The 19,887-nt window shown below is 46.2% G+C and overlaps 1 protein-coding gene across 1 annotated transcript in view; it reads right to left on the bottom strand.

The window, feature by feature from the left end:
- Positions 1-348: 348 nt before the first annotated feature.
- slc35f1 (solute carrier family 35 member F1) overlaps positions 349-19,887 on the bottom strand; it is a 121,443-nt gene continuing 101,904 nt past the window's right edge. Inside the window, exons 7-8 of the mRNA XM_066676723.1 lie at positions 15,345-15,499; positions 349-3,147 (exon numbers count right to left, since the gene is read on the bottom strand). Of these exons, the coding sequence (XP_066532820.1) occupies positions 2,923-3,147; positions 15,345-15,499 (380 nt within the window). The 3' untranslated portion in view covers positions 349-2,922. The remainder of the gene's footprint in view (positions 3,148-15,344; positions 15,500-19,887) is intronic.

The following is a 19,887-nucleotide window of genomic DNA, read 5'->3' as shown; positions in this document are numbered from 1 at the left end:
GATACAGTCTGAAATGCCTTTAATACACGAGGCAGAGTGTGAGAGAGTGATGTATAAAATCCAATTTACTGCTCATCCACACATTCATTCCCCAAATGATGATGATATTATTTCTGTGATTACACTAAGACCAGATAAAGCAGAGACCACATCTAATCTAATTATAACCTGTACAGGACTGGATGTAAAACATCTCTCTCTCTCTCTCTCTCTCTCTCTCTCTCTCTGATGGATGAAGAAGAAAGAGATGAGATGAAAGAAGGAGGGAAATGACAAACATCCCAGGGGTATTTTCTGCACATTCAATCGTTTTCAACTTTAAGACAAAGATACTTTATTTAAAGCGACAACTCAGACACATTAAGAATTCCAATATTGAGAAATGAGAAATAAAAAAGTCAAACATTTTTTTGTCTTGGAGAATCTGTTCAAAATAACGTTCTACACAGGTTTTATTTAAACGTGAGGATACTCAGGACTACGATGAAGCTGAGGGTCAGCCGTAAACAGAACAAAACCAACAATAAACAAAAACCTGGGAAAGACAAGTGCAGTAACGTTGCTTTTTTTCTTCTTTCTTTTTTTTTTTTTTTACAAGTTTACAGTCGATCTCTAAGCACATGTTTTTTTTATAATTAATATCAACAAAAACGTCATATACTCAAGAAACCAAAACAACTAAAGACATTTGTGTTTCCACCGAGGGGAGATGCTTTGAGCGACGGAAACATAGTGGATTACAGTGTTTTAAAAATGTTTAAGTGTTTTACTTTTGTTCTTCGGGTGGATAATTATTAGAGGCAGCACTGATACAGTGATCAATACTGGACCAAATACAAAAAGAATCTGCTCTGACCTTGTAACAAACCTGTCCTGAAACCGAGCACCGCACGATGGCCTACGTTTAGAGGACATTACGTGAAGTAACTTAAAGCCCCTGGCAACCTCAATCTGTGTTGTCTTTTTACAAACGCCGTTGTAGGACTGTTTAAACAACGACAGGGAAAACAACAATCTGACACTGAACTCTTATTGAAGGTTTCTTTTACAACTAAAGCACAAAGAAAACGTTTCCAGTGTCGTCACTGAACACAGCATAAAGTAGTTGAAAAAAACGATAAAACCAAGACTTGGCCAGGCATCTGAACAACGCTGAGATTTCTTTGAAAAACTAAAAGACGTCGAGAGAAAGACAACCCTCTACGTCTAACTTTGGTTTAAAAGTGATATATTTTCAGAGAACGATAATTTGGACCAAATCAAACGGACCGAACACAGCTCATATTTTAACGTCTACTTTTGGGCTGAATAAAGGCTATAACGGACAGATCAGATTTAGCCCAAATGCAGCGTCCCCAAAAACCCCACTTTTGTGTTGTGAATATAAACACACGTAGAATCTGAGGCCTGAAACACAAACAGAAAAAGTGGAGACAGATGCGTGTTTCCTGCAGTTGTTACATCACCTTTCCTTTTAATGACACAGGTGAAGGGTTTGGGAACTGAAGAGACTCACTGCTGTAATTTTGTGAGTGGAATTTTTGTCCAAATTCACACGATACAACACCTCAGCGTCTCATCTTAGAATCGTATTGCTGAAATAACCATGGACTTCCCAAGAGAGATTTCTCTTTCTAATGTGTCTGGCCCCTTTCATCTTTGGCACACACTACTCAATATCCATTTATATTTATAAAATGCCGTCGAGTTGGTCAGTGGCATCATGGGAAATCTTTTCTTTGTGTTTTGGTCGGTGAAATAAACCTTGAGAATTAACACGTCACAGATTATCGTTTTTATTGCAGTTTACAGATGTCTGAACGTTTCTGCTCGTCGAGTCCTTACTTCCTTTTCCTCTGGCCCCACACTAGTTCCATTTAATTAACAACCTCTCAAAGTCTACCACTGTCTCTTTCCATGTGAAAGGACCAATCACAAGGCTGACAACGGCAACGTGAAATAAAATCTTGGTACATGATTGGGGTTTATATCAGTTTTATTACATTCACAACTGTGTAAATGTGTTGCAGCAGAAACCACACAAATGCTGTACATTTGATTGTAATTAAAAATAAACAATGAAAAAGGCTTTCCATAAATGTCGGTGATAGATGGCTGTCCATCACACACATCCACTGCACTATTTAAGACAACTGTATTAAGACCACGCCCACACTGCTCTCAGAACATTGCTAGATGTTTAACTAACACCTCTAACGTCTATTAGAATACAAAACGTTTCAGTTTTTTGTGACGTGTTGCCAAGGGCTTTAACAGATTTATTGATGAACCAATGTATATTTGGTTCCACATCGGCCAGTAGTCAAGGTTTTGTTTTGTTTTTACATCAGTATCAATGTCAGAAAAGGGAAAAGTGTTATCATGCCTGCTCTAATAATACCCTCTTGGTGTAAAAGCGATGCGCTATGGTTGACTGTGTAAACGACAACAGCTAAACAAGGCAAGGCACTGGCTCTGGACAAATCCGTATGTAATTAATCATAACTCAGGATTACAGTTTTCCAGAAGACCAAGATCGATAGAAACAACTCGGAGGCATAAAATATTCATGAGAGTAGCAAGAAAACCCATGTACAAATCTCCATATCTCCAGTACACTGAACCTCTTGTGCTCCTATAAAAAAGTAAAACAGTCACAATGGCGCGTTTGCACGAACAGTCATCACGAACCCTTCTAAACACTTACACAGTTGCAGGGAGGGGGGAGGGGCGGTGAGGCGGGATCATGTTTATAGACGAATCTGAGAAAGTCATTGATCACAGCTACCTATTCACAGTTTGTGATCACAGTGTACTTTGTTTGCTACGTGGTTATATACATCATTCAGTGATTATCATCTTTCACTTTCTACAGACCGCGGGAGGGGCAGTGGATGATTGACTCTGTAAAGCTCCGCCCCTTCAGGCCACTCGGACCCGAGGCTCGTCCTCTATCTCCTGGCCCAAGCTGCTGTAGGTCACAGAGGGCTCCAGGGGTCCTGCGTTCGGCGTGTCTGGAACGACGTTCCCTGCGTTGCGGAACTGTTTGTAGACACGGGGGTCCTGCGCCACGTACGTAGAGGACGAGGAGTAGAGCACCAGCCCGAGCAAAATGATGAAGAAGGACAGCAGGTAGAGCCCTGAAAACTGAAGAGAGAGAAAGAGAGAGAGAGAGAGAGAGAGAGAGAGAGAGAGAGAGAGGAGTGGGGGTGTGAGATTGACACATGTAGAGTATTCAATAAGGCAAATCCTATGGGGTTTCCAATACTGTGTTAGCACTAACGCATGTATAGAGCTGGACAATCATTAAATATCAATATATATCGCAATATTAAATGTTCCAATAACAATGATACGATTTTAAAACACATTTTCAACATTATAGTACGCATTATTTACAGCATCTGTCCCTAACTGAGGTTAATTTAAGGAGAGGTATTAGAGCCAAACTGAAAAGCACTCACTGCTAGAGGACAATGGGAAAAGCAATCCCCTTATTTGGCTTTTGCTTTTTTGCTTTTCCAAATGAACATGAAGAACACCTGCTGAAATTAAAAGCAAAACCGCTATTGCATTGTTTTCACGTCGTTTGATCTCTTTACTGAAAAACACACGAGGATTTACAATTTTAAAAATTACATTCTGAATTTAATACAGTCACCTCCAGATGTCACCACTGCACAACTGTATTGTTTTACATCGTGAGATATTTCAAAAACTAACGTCTCATTGGAATGCAGCACGTGAGATTTCTTTCGTACACAGACGTGCGGAAAACGTGCCAAAATGAAAACAAATGTTCACTGATTGAATGTTGCTCTGTCTCTTACCAGAAAAAACAATACGTGTCCATTTCCATTTAAAGAATAAAATGCTGAATTTGCGACTCGTGGGAAAGTGTGTTTGTGCGGAACAGTGAGAAATGAACTCGCACGTGAGGAATTAGCTCTAGCTGAGAGGCCCGCCCAGGCCCAGCTGTAGTTACACCCCTGGCTCCATGAACCACAGTCTTTATTAAAGAACACTTGAAGAACCCCGCCCCAAATTCAGTAGAGGACTGTGATTGGATAGTGATGGGTTTACAATTGTGGCACAAATACAGCACTGCTCTCAGGTGAAATGCAATCCCTGCTTTACATTTTGCTTTGGTGCGTTCACAGAGCAACAATGTAATGATTATTTGTTTTTCATTTTGTCACTTTTTTGCACATCTGTGTTTAGAAAGAAATCTCACGTGTTGCATTACAATGAGACGTTTCATGACGTAAAGCAATGCAGTTATTTTATATGCACTGATTACATTTCGAGTTCCTCTTGCAGTGATTGCTTCTCAATTTGTCTCTAATTCTTTTCTTTAGTCGTTACAGGGCCCTGTCCTCAGTAAATTGCACTCAATTTGCCTTTAAAAGTTAGTTTATAAATATTAATATTGACAGAGCTGAGAGGTTGTTGTTTGATGTTGATTTAGTTCTTGGCAGTTTTTCTGTGGCTTTTTTTTATCGATATCGGAATTATATCGTATCGGCCGTAATTAAGAAATATATTGTGATATAAATTGTGGCCGTATCGTCCCGCTCTACACATGTACAGATTAAACACAGACATTGGACCTGCTGTCATAAAGGAACCAACGGCTTACTTGTGCTACCAGAACCTGGCCCCACACCAGGGACTCGAAATGTCAACCTGGAGGAACTGGGCAGCCTTGTCCTTAAAGGTGACATCCGTGATTTTAATGGTATGCATTTTTATAAAAGGTAGAGAATGTTTCCCCACAATATGATGCTCTCCATTCTGCTTGTGCACTGGAAAAAAGCTCCGGTGTTTGTATGCAGCCCTGGCTCAGTAAATAGGAGACTAATTAAGGTTCTCATCTTTCTCATCTGCCCTGTGAAGGACTGGCGCCCCCTCCAGGGTGTATTCCCGCCTTGCGCCCAGTGATTCCAGGTAGGCTCTGGACCCACCGGGACCCTGAACTGGATAAGGGTTACAGACAATGGATGAAATAGAACCGACATCTACAGGGATGCAGAATCGTCTACGCTGCCTTTAATCGAGGGAAACCCTCTCACCCTGAGGAACACAAATGCACAGTCCAGAGAGGCAAAGGTAAACGCGCTATGAACTGAGTTTGCATCGGTTCATATCCCACCTCTGGTGAGTCGAGGGGTGTCTCTCGGGGTTGTGAGCTCCGGGTTTCCTCAGGGTGTGATGCCTTCCCTCGCTTAAGGGCAAGGGCCAGGGCCCTGTTCCTCCAGTTTGGAGTCTACCTCGGAGAAACAAGTCTCCTTTGAGTCTCAGATTTCCTCTGAGTCTGTGGAGGGTGGATCTATGGAACTGCACATAAACCTGTGGTTCCCCTACGACACCTGCACTTAGCACTGAGTCTGTTTGTGATCAGAGCCTTCGGGACATAGGTGTATACGAGGTATAAGACTCCAGCCTTCTTTTAGAGCTAGATTCTCTCCTCAGAAGACTTCCAATCACAGCGAAGGTAGACGTCGGTTCTATTTCAAGTGTAGAGCTGGAAGTAGGTCACGTAAGGGTCACGTCTTGTGCTCTCTGGGGTACGGACAGAAACAGAATCCCAGAGACAAGTCTATAACGTTTATGGGAATTAGTTGGTGTAATGAGGACATTAAGCCGGTTCCAGCCTCAGGAGGGACAGCTCTGTTTCACACCCCAGCCACGTTTGGCTAAAGCAAACTGAAAATAATAACTGGGATCTGATCACAACGAGGATTGTTTAAATATTTATGCCAGCGCAAACCAAGGGAGAGGAGTAAATGGTTTACATTTCAATCAGAGAAGCAGCGAAAAGAGAAATGCCTCACGGGCCCGAGGCAACAGGTCCAATCCTGAATCAGACGCCAATGATATATGAACCATGTCAAGGGAACATCAAAAATGTATGTTATTTTGCCTTCTGCTGCTTTCATTGCCTCCGGCGAGTTATGGAAATGAGTAGCTGTACCCCCTGATCAGCCAAAACATTACAATCATCTTGTACCTGCACTCATTGTCCAGTTTATCAGCTCCTCTGACCACACAGTACAATACACCTGTTACTCCGCATACTTTGTTAGCACACAGGTGTGATGTGGTGGTGGATCATTCTCAGCGCTGCAGTAACACTGACGTGGTGGTGGTGTGTTAGTGTGTGTTGTGCTGGTGTAGAGTGGATCAGACACAGCAGTGCTGCTGGAGTTTTTAAACCCCTCAGTGTCTGGACCGAGAACAGTCCACCGACCAAAAACATCCAGCCGACAGCGTCGTGTGTCACTGATGAAGGACTAGAGGACGAGCGACACACACTGTGCAGCGACAGATGAGCTACTGTCTCTGACTTTACATCTACAAGGTGGACCAACGAGGGAGGAGTGTCTCACAGAGACAGACACCGAGGGGATGCTGATAAAATGGTGCATCTCTACAGGGCACGGCGCCTGAACGCAGCTGTATTTATTCATTAATAAATCATACGTACTTCTAGGATGAAAAAAGGGGTTTGCAGCGTGGTTGACGTTGATCGTTCTCAAACGTTACTAATTATAAACCAGTGTGGATAGGATGCGCCGAGCTCAGAGAGAGTCCTGCTGGGTTCTGATTTAACAGCCACTAAAGCAAACGCTGAGAGCCATATCAGAGCAGACCACGGGAAACAAATGAGGCGGATAGTCGTGTCAAACCTTTTATTAACACACACGCGGAAACAGGCCTGGACCGTCGGCCCTCGCAGCGCTGCAGATATGTACGAGAGGCTGGAAATGCAATAACTAGTGATGAGGAATATTTTCCACTTAAGCAGCTGGGTGTCAGGATGCTAATTTACATTCATCAGCTGGTGTGAGACTCCAGCGTAACTATGATAAAATGGCTGCTATTTCAAGCCACACGTCCCTTATTTCTTATGTAAAAAAAAAAAAAGCTTAAGGAGAACGGACATCTAACCGTTTCTAATAAGGCGCATGGATATGAATCTAGCACATAAAACCGCCCCGCCGTAAATCACACCGCAATATTCGGGCTATCTCACGTGTCATTTTTCAGCAGAATACTTTCTTTATGGGCTGAAGAGTTATTACAGTGTCCCAGAGATAGCAGCAGGCTTTGACTGAAACGTCGGCGCTTACACAATCTCCTCGGTGCCGTTAAAAATAACGGAATTGAATTCGGAGACTCTGTGGGCCTTCGCTGAAGGGACTCAAGCCTCCTGCGATATTTCTGACTGTGCTCTGTGTTTTACTGTGGTTTGTGTGTGTTCTAGATGTGGATGTGGTTGTGTGTGATAGGATATTTCCTGTTATTTATTGGTAAAAGGCAAGTAAATGTTAATTAATTTAAAAAAATAATATTCGTAAACAGTGCTCACATTTGTTTACCCTCCACTACGTCATTAATTTATTATATATACATTTAATGTTACTAATTTCTTGCCTAATATTTCTTTCTCTGTTGCTATGGAGACCGTTAGCCTAGCAGAGGCTTTTGTGCTAACTCTGGAAGCTAAGCTAAACATAACACAGTATTAAGTCCGTTTAGGAAAGAAGACCATTCATATATTTTGATTAAGTCCTCCTCAGAAGATCTGTGTTTGAAGGTTGTAAATACAACACTATATATATATATATTTATATTTATATTGATAAAGTAAGAATGGACAAGGACTTATTTCTCCGTTGACATTTTCTCCGTTTTTACTCAGTGCTCTCATTTCTCCGCGCTAGTTGAGTCCCTTGTCTTTGCGCTCTCCCACTAACTTGGACCCAGCGCTGTGATTGGACAGACTCAGACAAGGGGGCGGGGCCGTTCTAAAGTCTCTGCACTTGACGTCAGAATCGGAGCAGAACCAGAACGACTCGTATTCTAATTTAGTCAGAGCACAGAAAACTGACTCTGGGGGGGGGGGGGGTCTTGTTTCACAGTGTGTGGGTTGGTAGACTCTCGATAACCACATTAAAGCAACACTAGGTTAGGTTTGGTAGTTTTGGTCCTGGGCTCCCCCTACAGTTGCATGAGGGTAGTTAAATCTACAGCAGTGTCCTTAAACCGGAGGGGAGCAGGGCTATTACAGAGGCTCTGTTCTCACTGTTACAGCACAATGGAGCATCACAATGATTTTGTAGCTGGTAAATGTAATGTATAATTACTACGTAGTGTTGCTTTACTACACTAAATGATATTTTTCCCATAATATGTCCTTCGTAAAACAGATAGTAAACCCAACTAAGGTCATTTAACATTGTATTTCTTCATTTAAGATCCTTAAGGATATCTCTGAACATATGGGCTGATTAAATTAGTCTGGAGTGAAGGTCTGGCTCATTACGTTTCTCCTGACACTGTTCATTAATGAACTAATAACCCACCCCACTTCCCACATGTTCCATCACTCTATATGGGTTCTATAGGGTCTTAACACTATTCCCCAGAAGTGAAGAGATTTACAGGCTCTCATTAGGAGACCTCTCTGAGTAAACACTCTGCGGACAGGCTGAACTAGTACGGTATCCTTACCCCATTCTACCAGCACTGCTTCTCTATGGAGGGTATACAAGCTGTGTAACCTGGAGGTCTGTGTGCACCTTGAAATATGCCTCCTCCAAAAGGTACACTGTGCAGTTTCTGCCGTGCTGAGCCTGGAGTAGCAATGACAGAGCATCTATTCTCCCTTTTACAGCTCAGTGTCTGTGTGGGTTTCCTCCGGGTGACTGTCTGTGAGGAGTGTGGTGTGTTCTCCCTGTGTCTGCGTGGGTTTCCTCCAGGTGACTGTCTGAGAGGAGTGTGGTGTGTTCTCCCTGTGTCTGCGTGGGTTTCCTCCGGGTGACTGTCTGTGAGGAGTGTGGTGTGTTCTCCCTGTGTCTGCGTGGGTTTCCTCCAGGTGACTGTCTGTGAGGAGTGTGGTGTGTTCTCCCTGTGTCTGCGTGGCTTTCCTCCGGGTGACAGTCTGAGAGGAGTGTGGTGTGTTCTCCCTGTGTCTGCGTGGGTTTCCTCCGGGTGACTGTCTGTGAGGAGTGTGGTGTGTTCTCTCTGTGTCTGCGTGGGTTTCCTCCGGGTGCTCCAGGTGAACTGGATAAGGATTACAAATAATGCATGAATGAATGTTGCTTTAAATGGCAGTGCTAACTTAATGACCCTACTCTTTACTTACTGTGAATTACGATTGGGAGGCACTTGGACCAGCACCATCAACGATAGCAGAAATACAGCCCCTCATTTCACTCCTCAGTGCCCAGGAGTCATTTCCATGATCATTACAACCCCCCCCCCCACTCCAGGCTAATCGTCCTACCGAGGGTGGGGATGTTAACAGCATGTTCTAAGGACGTTTAATGCCATAGTCACATTAATCACAACACAGACGGCCCCTGGGCTCCTTCTTGTGGATGGACAGACAAGAAAAGGTCAGTCCTTTTCCCCGTAAAGTGTCAGTCTTTCACCCTTTAAGCCCTTCTTTATTTTACATCAGTTTGTTCTGAAACCCAGCTGCACTACGTCAGCTCTCCTGAACTGTTGTTCTAGGCATTTTAAAATGCCCAGCTTGGCCCTGACTGCTGCAGGTGAGCAGCTGAGACAGCACCCCTCCTTTTCTTCACTCTTCACTACATTGTCCAGAAGAAGAGGAAAAGGCCACAAACGTCAAAGTGTGTCCGTTATAAAACCAATGAGCCGTGCGTCAGAGTGAATGGCAGCACACTTTAACACCTGAAGCAAAACGCACTCAGGGGCCAACTCATCAAGCTCTCATTAGACAGCACCATGCTATTTTCATAACAACGCGTAAATGCTTATTCATGAGCACCCGCCAGTTTCTAACTGAATGTGGCTCTAATTTCAACCAAAATATTTGCATCCATCAGTCAGCACTCGTGTGCTTTCAGGCCACACACCGGAGTGAAATATCCCATCAGTTCATAATCAGGAGAACAGGAGACCTTTCAAACCAAGCCCACACAGAGTCTCATAGGTTACATGAATATTAATGCACCTGCACATGTCAGTGAAGCCTCTGAAGCCACACACACACACACACACACACACACACACCTGGAGGTCCCCCACACAGTAGAAGGTGTGTGGGCCAAGCTCAGAACTGTGTTCATGATGGTGCTGAACGTACTCCTTCCTTCAGTTCAACTGAACAAACCAACATGAGAACAATACTGAATCATTCATTCATTCATCAACTCATTCATTCATCTTCAGTGCCTGCTTCACACTGTTAAATGTTGCCGTGGGCCCAGAGACTGGCCAACATCATTGAGTTTCACACACTCATTCACCCAGTCACTCACACCTGTGGAGAGTTTCACACACTCACCCTGTCACTCACACACTCACACCTGTGGACAGTGTCACACACTCACCCAGTCACTCACACACTCACACCTGTGGACAGTTTCACACACTCACCCTGTCACACACTCACACCTGTGGAGAGTTTCACACACTCACCCTGTCACTCACACACTCACACCTGTGGAGAGTTTCACTCACTCACCCTGTCACTCACACAGATTCTCAGTGTCAGATTAGCTGGAGGTGATCGGAGTTTGATTTGCTCGGTCTGAGTGTGGACTGCTGGGGACCGTGGAGGGAATGTGCCTGTGCTCTGGTCTAATTCTGCACTCTCCTCTCTCCATCTCCAATTAGCGGCAGATCACTACATGAAACATGAATCTCCCAGACGCCGCTGTGTCACAGGAGTGCAGTGGAATATTAGTCCTTGGCAAATAGCAGATCAAATGTAGTCAGCAGATGGAGCTGAGGGAGATGCAGAGTGTGAAAGAGCGGCTGAAAAACATTCCACACCTCAGACACAAAGGCCACGGGCGAGGTCCTTCTCTCTCTGAGCACAGTCCAGACGTCTGCTCAACAACAGCCTGCAGTGTGCGCAGAGTCAGAGAGGAGGCCTGATCATACTGGGGGTGACTGGTCTGACAGTCGGCAGCTGATCCTCTGTGAAACTAAACGAATGGACTGCGTTGCCGTGGCTGCAGTAAGGTGATCTGTGGCCTGTGTGTGTGATGTTCACAATGGAGCAGCTTTGCCTTCACACAGTGTCTGATCTCCTCTAAGGTCACGATCAGTCAGCTTTGGAGGTCTCTACATCATCCAAAAGCCTCCAGATTAAACTGTCTGAGCCATTTCAGACCCAGCCATTACATCGTTCCCCATTAACTGAGCCAGGGCTACATATGAACACCAGAACTTTTTCCAGTGCACAAACAAAACAGAGAGCTAGCAAATGGTGAGGAAACATTCTTTAATTTTATAAAAGTATGTTGGATTGAAACTGGGAACTAGGAACTTTGCAATTAATAAAACGCCTGTGACCTGCTTTGGTCAAAACACCACAAGGATCAAACCCCACAGCAGTGTTCTCCCCCTGTGTAAACAGCCCCTGTTCAGAACGCCCGCTTTCAGCACCTGTTCCTTTAAATGATAATGAGCCGCTCGCTGTTCACCCCGACCCCGAGCGCACAGCAGTGAGGAGCAGAAGCTCTGGTTTTTAGCCGTTTTCACTCTGTTCTCTTTCTTCTCCGTTTTTACTCAGTGCTCTTATTTCTCTGCGCTCGTTGCAGCACTCCCACCTCACAGACCCCACTGCATTTGAACGAGACCCAGTCGGATGTCGGCACAGCTTTAAATACATAGTGGTTGTTGCCAAAGGTGCCTTATAGGAGGGAGAGCTAAGATGACTAAGGGCCTGTGACTGACAGGGGCTGTAAAAACAGTTTTTGGCGGGGCCCAGAGCCGAGCATTGTCTCACTCTGCCCCAGTGCCCTGTGTATCCCCCCAAGCTCCCATCAACCATCACAGAGGACCCCTTATGGATCCTTTAAAGGGGCAATAACTCCCTGGTGGCCCCCTGGTTGTTGTTGCAGACTATGATATTGTTTATGAAGTACACGGCTTTGTGTTTGAGTGAGCTGCTTCTCCCACACGCTGAGGAGCAAATAAACATGTTTTTATGTTTTAATGTGGACACAGATCTTTTATAAACAGTGCTTGTGTGGATGGGATGATTTTTAAAAAACAAACTGGAAAAAATACACATGTGAAAAAGGCCTGGATCCTAATTCCCTGTTTAAAACGTGTTAAAACCTTGTTGTTGAGAGTCTGTGATCTCAATGTAAATATGATCCAACCCTCAGCTCTACACTAAATCATCAAAACCATCGCTCTCTGCCGGAGGCCCCGCGGTGTGCGGCCGTAAGGAAAGACGCCTGATTACAGAAGCAAACAGAAATGATATATTGTGAAACTGAATGTTCATCTGTCGACTTTCACCGTCATTTCCAGTGGGATCTAATCTAATAGTCGTAAAGAAACCAGACTGGGACTGAACATCTGAGAAAGTACGTAATCAGAGTGCAGGCGTGATTCGTCTTCTCTCTGCGCTGCTGATTATCCACCGCTGAGGTAATTATGCCACTTCAGACCGTGATACAGCTCCTGAAGCAAGGCCTCCTTCCTTTAGAGGCACGAGGAGTGGATGTCCCCACACTCTGTGCCGTCTCTTCCTTGGTATAAATATTAAAGTTCACTGTGTGTGTCCCCTCTGTGTTTGAGAGGGTTTCCACCAGATTCTCTAGTTTCCTCCCACTGTCTCAACACACAATGGTAGGTGGAGTGACTGTGTGAAATATTATCCACAGGTGTGTGTGTGTGAGTGACTGGGTGAGTGTGTGAGTGACTGGGTGAGTGTGTGATACTTTCCACAGGTGTGAGTGTGTGAGTGACTGGGTGAGTGTGTGACACTGTCCACAGGTGTGAGTGTGTGAGTGACTGGGTGAGTGTGTGTCACTGTCCAAAGGTGTGAGTGTGTGTGTGACTGAGTGAGTGTATGAGTGACTGGGTGAGTGTGTGATACTTTCCACAGGTGTGAGTGTGTGAGTGATTGGGTGAGTGTGTGAGTGACTGGGTGAGTGTATGAGTGACTGGGTGAGTGTGTGAGTGACTGGGTGAGTGTGTGACTCTGTCCAAAGGTGTGAGTGTGTGTGTGACTGAGTGAGTGTGTGAGTGACTGGGTGAGTGTGTGACACTGTCCAAAGGTGTGAGTGTGTGAGTGACTGGGTGAGTGTGTGAGTGACTGGGTGAGTGTGTGATACTTTCCACAGGTGTGAGTGTGTGAGTGACTGGGTGAGTGTGTGAGTGACTGGGTGAGTGTTTGACACTGTCCACAGGTGTGAGTGTGTGAGCGACTGGGTGAGTGTGTGACACTGTCCAAAGGTGTGAGTGTGTGTGTGACTGAGTGAGTGTGTGAGTGACTGGGTGAGTGTGTGACACTGTCCAAAGGTGTGAGTGTGTGAGTGACTGGGTGAGTGTGTGAGTGACAGGGTGAGTGTGTGACACTGTCCACAGGTGTGAGTGTGTGAGTGACTGGGTGAGTGTGTGACACTGTCCACAGGTGTGAGTGTGTGAGTGACTGGGTGAGTGTGTGACACTGTCCACAGGTGTGAGTGTGTGAGTGACTGGGTGAGTGTGTGAGTGACTGGGTGAGTGTGTGATACTTTCCACAGGTGTGAGTGTGTGAGTGACTGGGTGAGTGTGTGAGTGACTGGGTGACTGTGTGATACTTTCCACAGGTGTGAGTGACTGGGTGAGTGTGTGACACTGTCCACAGGTGTGAGTGTGTGAGTGACTGGGTGAGTGTGTGACACTGTCCAAAGGTGTGAGTGTGTGTGTGACTGGGTGAGTGTGTGAGTGACTGGGTGAGTGTGTGACACTGTCCAAAGGTGTGAGTGTGTGAGTGACTGGGTGAGTGTGTGAGTGACTGGGTGAGTGTGTGACACTGTCCACAGGTGTGAGTGACTGGGTGAGTGTGTGACACTGTCCACAGGTGTGAGTGTGTGAGTGACTGGGTGACTGTGTGACACTGTCCAAAGGTGTGAGTGTGTGTGTGACTGAGTGAGTGTGTGAGTGACTGGGTGAGTGTATGAGTGACTGGGTGAGTGTGTGAGTGACTGGGTGAGTGTGTGATACTTTCCACAGGTGTGAGTGTGTGAGTGACTGGGTGAGTGTGTGAGTGACTGGGTGAGTGTGTGATACTTTCCACAGGTGTGAGTGTGTGAGTGACTGGGTGAGTGTGTGAGTGACTGGGTGAGTGTGTGATACTTTCCACAGGTGTGAGTGTGTGAGTGACTGGGTGAGTGTGTGACACTGTCCAAAGGTGTGAGTGTGTGTGTGACTGAGTGAGTGTGTGAGTGACTGGGTGAGTGTGTGACACTGTCCAAAGGTGTGAGTGTGTGAGTGACTGGGTGAGTGTGTGAGTGACTGGGTGAGTGTGTGACACTGTCCACAGGTGTGAGTGTGTGAGTGATTGGGTGAGTGTGTGAGTGACTGGGTGAGTGTGTGAGTGACTGGGTGAGTGTGTGATACTTTCCACAGGTGTGAGTGTGTGAGTGACTGGGTGAGTGACTGGGTGACTGTGTGATACTTTCCACAGGTGTGAGTGTGTGAGTGACTGGGTGAGTGTGTGACACTGTCCACAGGTGTGAGTGTGTGAGTGACTGGGTGAGTGTGTGACACTGTCCAAAGGTGTGAGTGTGTGTGTGACTGAGTGAGTGTGTGAGTGACTGGGTGAGTGTGTGACACTGTCCAAAGGTGTGAGTGTGTGAGTGACTGGGTGAGTGTGTGACACTGTCCACAGGTGTGAGTGTGTGAGTGACTGGGTGAGTGTGTGACACTGTCCACAGGTGTGAGTGTGTGAGTGACTGGGTGAGTGTGTGACACTGTCCACAGGTGTGAGTGTGTGAGTGACTGGGTGAGTGTGTGACACTGTCCACAGGTGTGAGTGTGTGAGTGACTGGGTGAGTGTGTGAGTGACTGGGTGAGTGTGTGAATGACTGGGTGAGTGTGTGAGTGACTGGGTGAGTGTGTGAAATTGTACAGATGGACAGAGAGGGGTCTGATGGTACCACTGCTTATCTGTGTATCGGTGTAATCTCTAACTGAAGGCACTTCCAGTGGAGTGGGCTGCTCTGGAGCAGCTCTACATGAGCCTAACACCAGCACCGTCAGTGCCTAGTACTAGAGGGGTATAAAGCCCCCCAGCACTGATCTGTGGAGCAGGGGAGTGGTGTTCTGTTGAGTGAAAGACCTCCATCCAATACCTTAGAGATGAGCAGGATCCTCACGGAAAGGTTCCAACACTCAGACAAAAGGCCAGGGATGTGTACGGAATAAAAATAGCCTTAACTGTATTTGTGGACACTGAAAACACACACACACAAGCGCACACACACACAAGCGCACACACACACACACACACACACACACACACACACACACACAGGAGAGAGTGAGAGAGAGAGATAGAGCAGAAAGAACACACTCACCTTGTACTGGAACAGGAACAATCCACAGAAGAGGCTGTAGAGGTCAGCGGTCAGCAGGGAGAGGTTCACCGCTGTGGCGCTGGTCCGTTTGATGACCACAGGCATGAAGCTGTACAAGCCAAACATGCAGGCGCTGAAGCCAATGTACAGCAGACCTGAGGATGAGGCACAGCACAGACCACGGTCAGTCACCACACTTCACAATGACCAGTCGCTATGAGTAAAACATACTGAGTGTGCAAAGATGTTCTACACTGTTTTTGTGTAGTGTTTAACTGTAGTTCAGAATTCACTCGTTCTCCGTCTCTTCTGTTGTGTTGTGGTGACTGTGTGAAGATTGTTATTCATTCATTCATTCATTATCTGTAACCCTTTTCCAATTCAGGGTCGCAGTGGGTCCAGAGCCTACCTGGAATCATTGGGCACAAAGCAGGAATACACCCTGGAGGGGGCGCCAGTCCTTCACAGGGCAACACAGACACACACATTCACTCACACACTCGCACCTACGGACACTTTTGAGACAGGGAGAAACCCACGCAGACACAGGGAGAACACACCACACTCCTCACAGACAGTCACCTGGAGGAAACCCCATGCAGACACAGGGAGAACACACCACACTCCTCACAGACAGTCACCCGGAGGAAACCCACGCAGACACAGGGAGAACACACCACACTCCTCACAGACAGTCACCCGGAGGAAACCCACACAGACACAGGGAGAACACACCACACTCCTCACAGACAGTCACCCGGAGGAAACCCACACAGACACAGGGAGAACACACCACACTCCTCACAGACAGTCACCCGGAGGAAACCCACGCAGACACAGGGAGAACACACCAACTCCTCACAGACAGTCACCCAGAGGAAACCCACGCAGACACAGAGAGAACACACCACACTCCTCAGAGACAATCACCCGGAGGAAACCCACACGGACACAGGGAGAACACACCACACTCCTCACAGACAGCCACCCGGAGGAAACCCACGCAGACACAGGGAGAACACACCACACTCCTCACAGACAGTCACCTGGAGGAAACCCACGCAGACACAGAGAGAACACACCACACTCCTCACAGACAGTCACCCGGAGGAAACCCACGCAGACACAGAGAGAACACACCACACTCCTCACAGACAGTCACCCGGAGCAGGACTTGAACCCACAACCTCCAGGACCCTGGAGCTGTGTTACTGAGACATTTACTGCTTGGTTCTTGTAAAACTGACAGACACATTTGAATCATGTACAAAATCTGCTTTGAGGAAAGTGGGGAAAGCTTTCCTTTGTTGTCACTGACCAACTAGATTCTATATGACACCTGCAACACACCGCAACAAAAACATTGGGAAAGATGCAGAATATGTTCTCCACCCAGAGAGCACTCATGCCAAGAGCGGTGGGCAGCCCCTAGCCACGATGCCTGGGGAGCAGTTGGAGGTCAGGTGCCTTGCTCAAGGGCACTTCAGTCACAACCTGCCGTCTCTGGGGATCGAATCAGCAACCTTCCAGTTACACTCCCAGTTCCCTCACCACCAGGCCACGGCTGCCCCCAGCATCACGAAGAAGAGAATCAGACAATGGTGATTAAGGCTTGTTTCAAATGAGACAAAACTGCAGTGAATGGTCTCTTCAGTTCCCAAACGCTTATATGGATTCTAAAGGTGATTATATTTACAAAATGTAATCAGCCTGTACAGGTACAACACTGGAAACCTTTCCTTTGTGCTTTAGTGGTGAAATAAAGCTTCAGGAGAATGAACACATTGCAGATTCCTGCTTTTACTGCCATCACATTTAATCCATTCTTTGATAGATATCTGAGATAATGAGGACCACGGAAATCAGATTTAGAAACGACTGAAACAAAGATCTAAAAGTCACTGACGTCATGAAGGACAGAGCGGTCAACTCTACAGAGACGCCCTGCTCGTCTCTCATTTAGCCCTGGTCTAATGGGATCAAGTGTCACCAAATAATATAATATCTGCTCAATGTTCTCAATCCATTCGTCTGAAAACGCATCTGAAAAAGGACATGACATTTATTTCCAAGGATGGAGATGACACAGATCAGGAGACGGATTACAGTCATTTGTTTCTGAAAACGAAAAGTAAACAGCAATTCCGTTCAATCATTCATTCTTTCGTTCATTCATCCTCTATTATCTTTTTGTTCAGGGTCATGGTGAATCAGGGGCCCACTCTGAATCACTGGGTGCATGGCAGGAATACACCCTTCACACACACACCCTTCACACACACACACACGGAGTCTGGTATATTACAACAACCAGGTCCTGTAAAATACAGTACAGGAATCTTCACAAGTGACTGGTGAAAACACACCAGAAGATGTTGTAGATGTCTCAGAAGCGGAGAGAGTGCAGACCGTGCTCTGGAAGACTGCTAAAGAGACATCAGCCCACATTTGAATAGCATGAATATTCAGGACAATTTTATAATTAGTTGGCACTAATGATTACAAATTTAGCCGCGTTCCAGGGCATCGTCTGTGAGAGCGGCGCTAACTCTTTTGATCAGGAGATGTGGCAGTGAAATCATTTTCTGTCCCAGAGGGATTCACTGCTGTGTGTGGCCTGAGATACGACACATTAGCACGTAAACATCTCAGCAGACGACCTCAGGCCTGGCCCAGGTCTCTTCCTGAGCCTCTTCCCTGCAGCCGTCCTTCCCCTGTGCCCCACCAACACTCATCAGGCTGAAACCGGTGACACATTTAGGTGACACCACGGGAAAGAGCTTTGACAATGAACACTGATCATACGGATGTTTAACGGAGCTCAGTCACATTTTCATATAAAGAAAAGGAAAACACGCCTAATGACTTACTGAACGAAGCACAACCTCTTCATCGTCTGATTAAAGAAACTCTCTGACAACGTGGAAGCAAGCAGAGATTTGAGCGCAGTTGATGAATCAGCTTCAATTAGCTCAAGCTCCTCTTACATTTCTTTTACATGAAGTATGCTCTCAGATGGTTCAGTAGTGAGTCAGTGACGAGAGTTGAGAGGCTCATGAGCCAATGGCTGCACTCATAGGTGGAGTTTACAGTGGAGTAAACAGAGCGTGCTGATTGGTTGAAGGCAGTAGAATGGTGTGATGGAGGTGTGTGATGGTGGTCCTAAAATAACCGACATCAACAGTGTGTTACTGCAGTGGGTAAGAGGCTGTTGCTTCACCCGCTGTGTTCAGGAGGGAGGTTGTGGGCGGAGTCAGAGTAAAGCACAGTGTGATATAACTCCTCCCTCTTTTGGACTGGAGTGCCGAGTTCAGATTGAGTGTTAGTGTTGGTATCGGTACTGATTTTGTTCTTATTGTTATGGCTCTTATTTCTCTGCACACTTTGTGTCTGTTTTGCTGTGTTTAACCTCGTCTTTGTGCTCTCACATAAACGCGGGTCCTGCGCTGTGATTGGACAGACTCAGACGAGGGGGCGGGGCCATTCTAAAGTCTCTACACTTGACGTCTGAAGTGGAGCAGAATCAGAACGACTCATTTTATCCTGTGTTTTTTGACTCAGGCAGATTACAGTAAACTGACTGGGGGTCTTGTTTTACCGTGTGTGGGTTGGTGGGCTCCAGATTCACACATTAATGTGGTTAATGATATGCCCCCTTTAACAATTTCAGAGATCTAGTTTGTTAGATGTCAGTACTTAACAGCTTCCAACCTTTAAAAGAAACAGCTCTAGTTCGGTTAAACATTATGTGACGGTGCTGTTGCCAAATAACAGAAACGTGTTTATGATTTCAGGGGAAGCTAAGATGTCTCTGAGCAGGTGGTGTAAGATTCAGTCAACAACACTGACATCACTGCCTTGTTCTGTGAGATTAAATCAGCTTTAAGCTTAAATCCAGGGCAGCTTGCTGCGTCTGGTGACGTCTGTTGTTCCGACACACGGTGCTGTGTTTGCAGCTGTGAGAGTTAATGAAGCTGTTTCACTTCCTGAGAAACTGCAGACTCACCAATGACACTGTGATGAAGGAGAATCCCCTGAGAACTCTTCCTCATGGTTCCACCCTCCAGAAACACACACCAGGAGCATGAGGACAAGTGTGAAGTCACACACTCGGCGTCAGCAAAACAGAGAAAACACAGGTCGGATGACAGCTTCTCCGCCACCATATTGAGCCTCGGCCAAACAGTGTTTATCAGCTGAGACGCTGCTCTCTGGTGTGGAGCTGGGGAGGAGCAGTGAGGGTGGGCGGAGAGTCCAGACAGGGGGCTGTTTATTGCCTGATGAAGAAACTGAATAAAGGTCTTAAATAATTAAATAATTAATACTGACTATTAACCCCCTCCAGGGTGTATTCCCGCCTTGCGCCCAATGATTCCAGGTAGGCTCTGGACCCACCGCGACCCTGAACTGGATAAGGGTTACAGATAATGGATGAAATAGAACCGACATCTACAGGGATGCAGAATCGTCTACGCTGCCTTTAATCGAGGGAAACCCTCTCACCCTGAGGAACACAAATGCACAGTCCAGAGAGGCAAAGGTA

The sequence above is a fragment of the Hoplias malabaricus genome, chromosome 7 (assembly GCF_029633855.1).
Source record: "Hoplias malabaricus isolate fHopMal1 chromosome 7, fHopMal1.hap1, whole genome shotgun sequence".
NCBI lineage: Eukaryota > Metazoa > Chordata > Actinopteri > Characiformes > Erythrinidae > Hoplias > Hoplias malabaricus.
The sequence above is the reverse complement of the archived record's forward strand: the minus strand, read 5'-3'. Positions and strand labels throughout refer to the sequence as shown.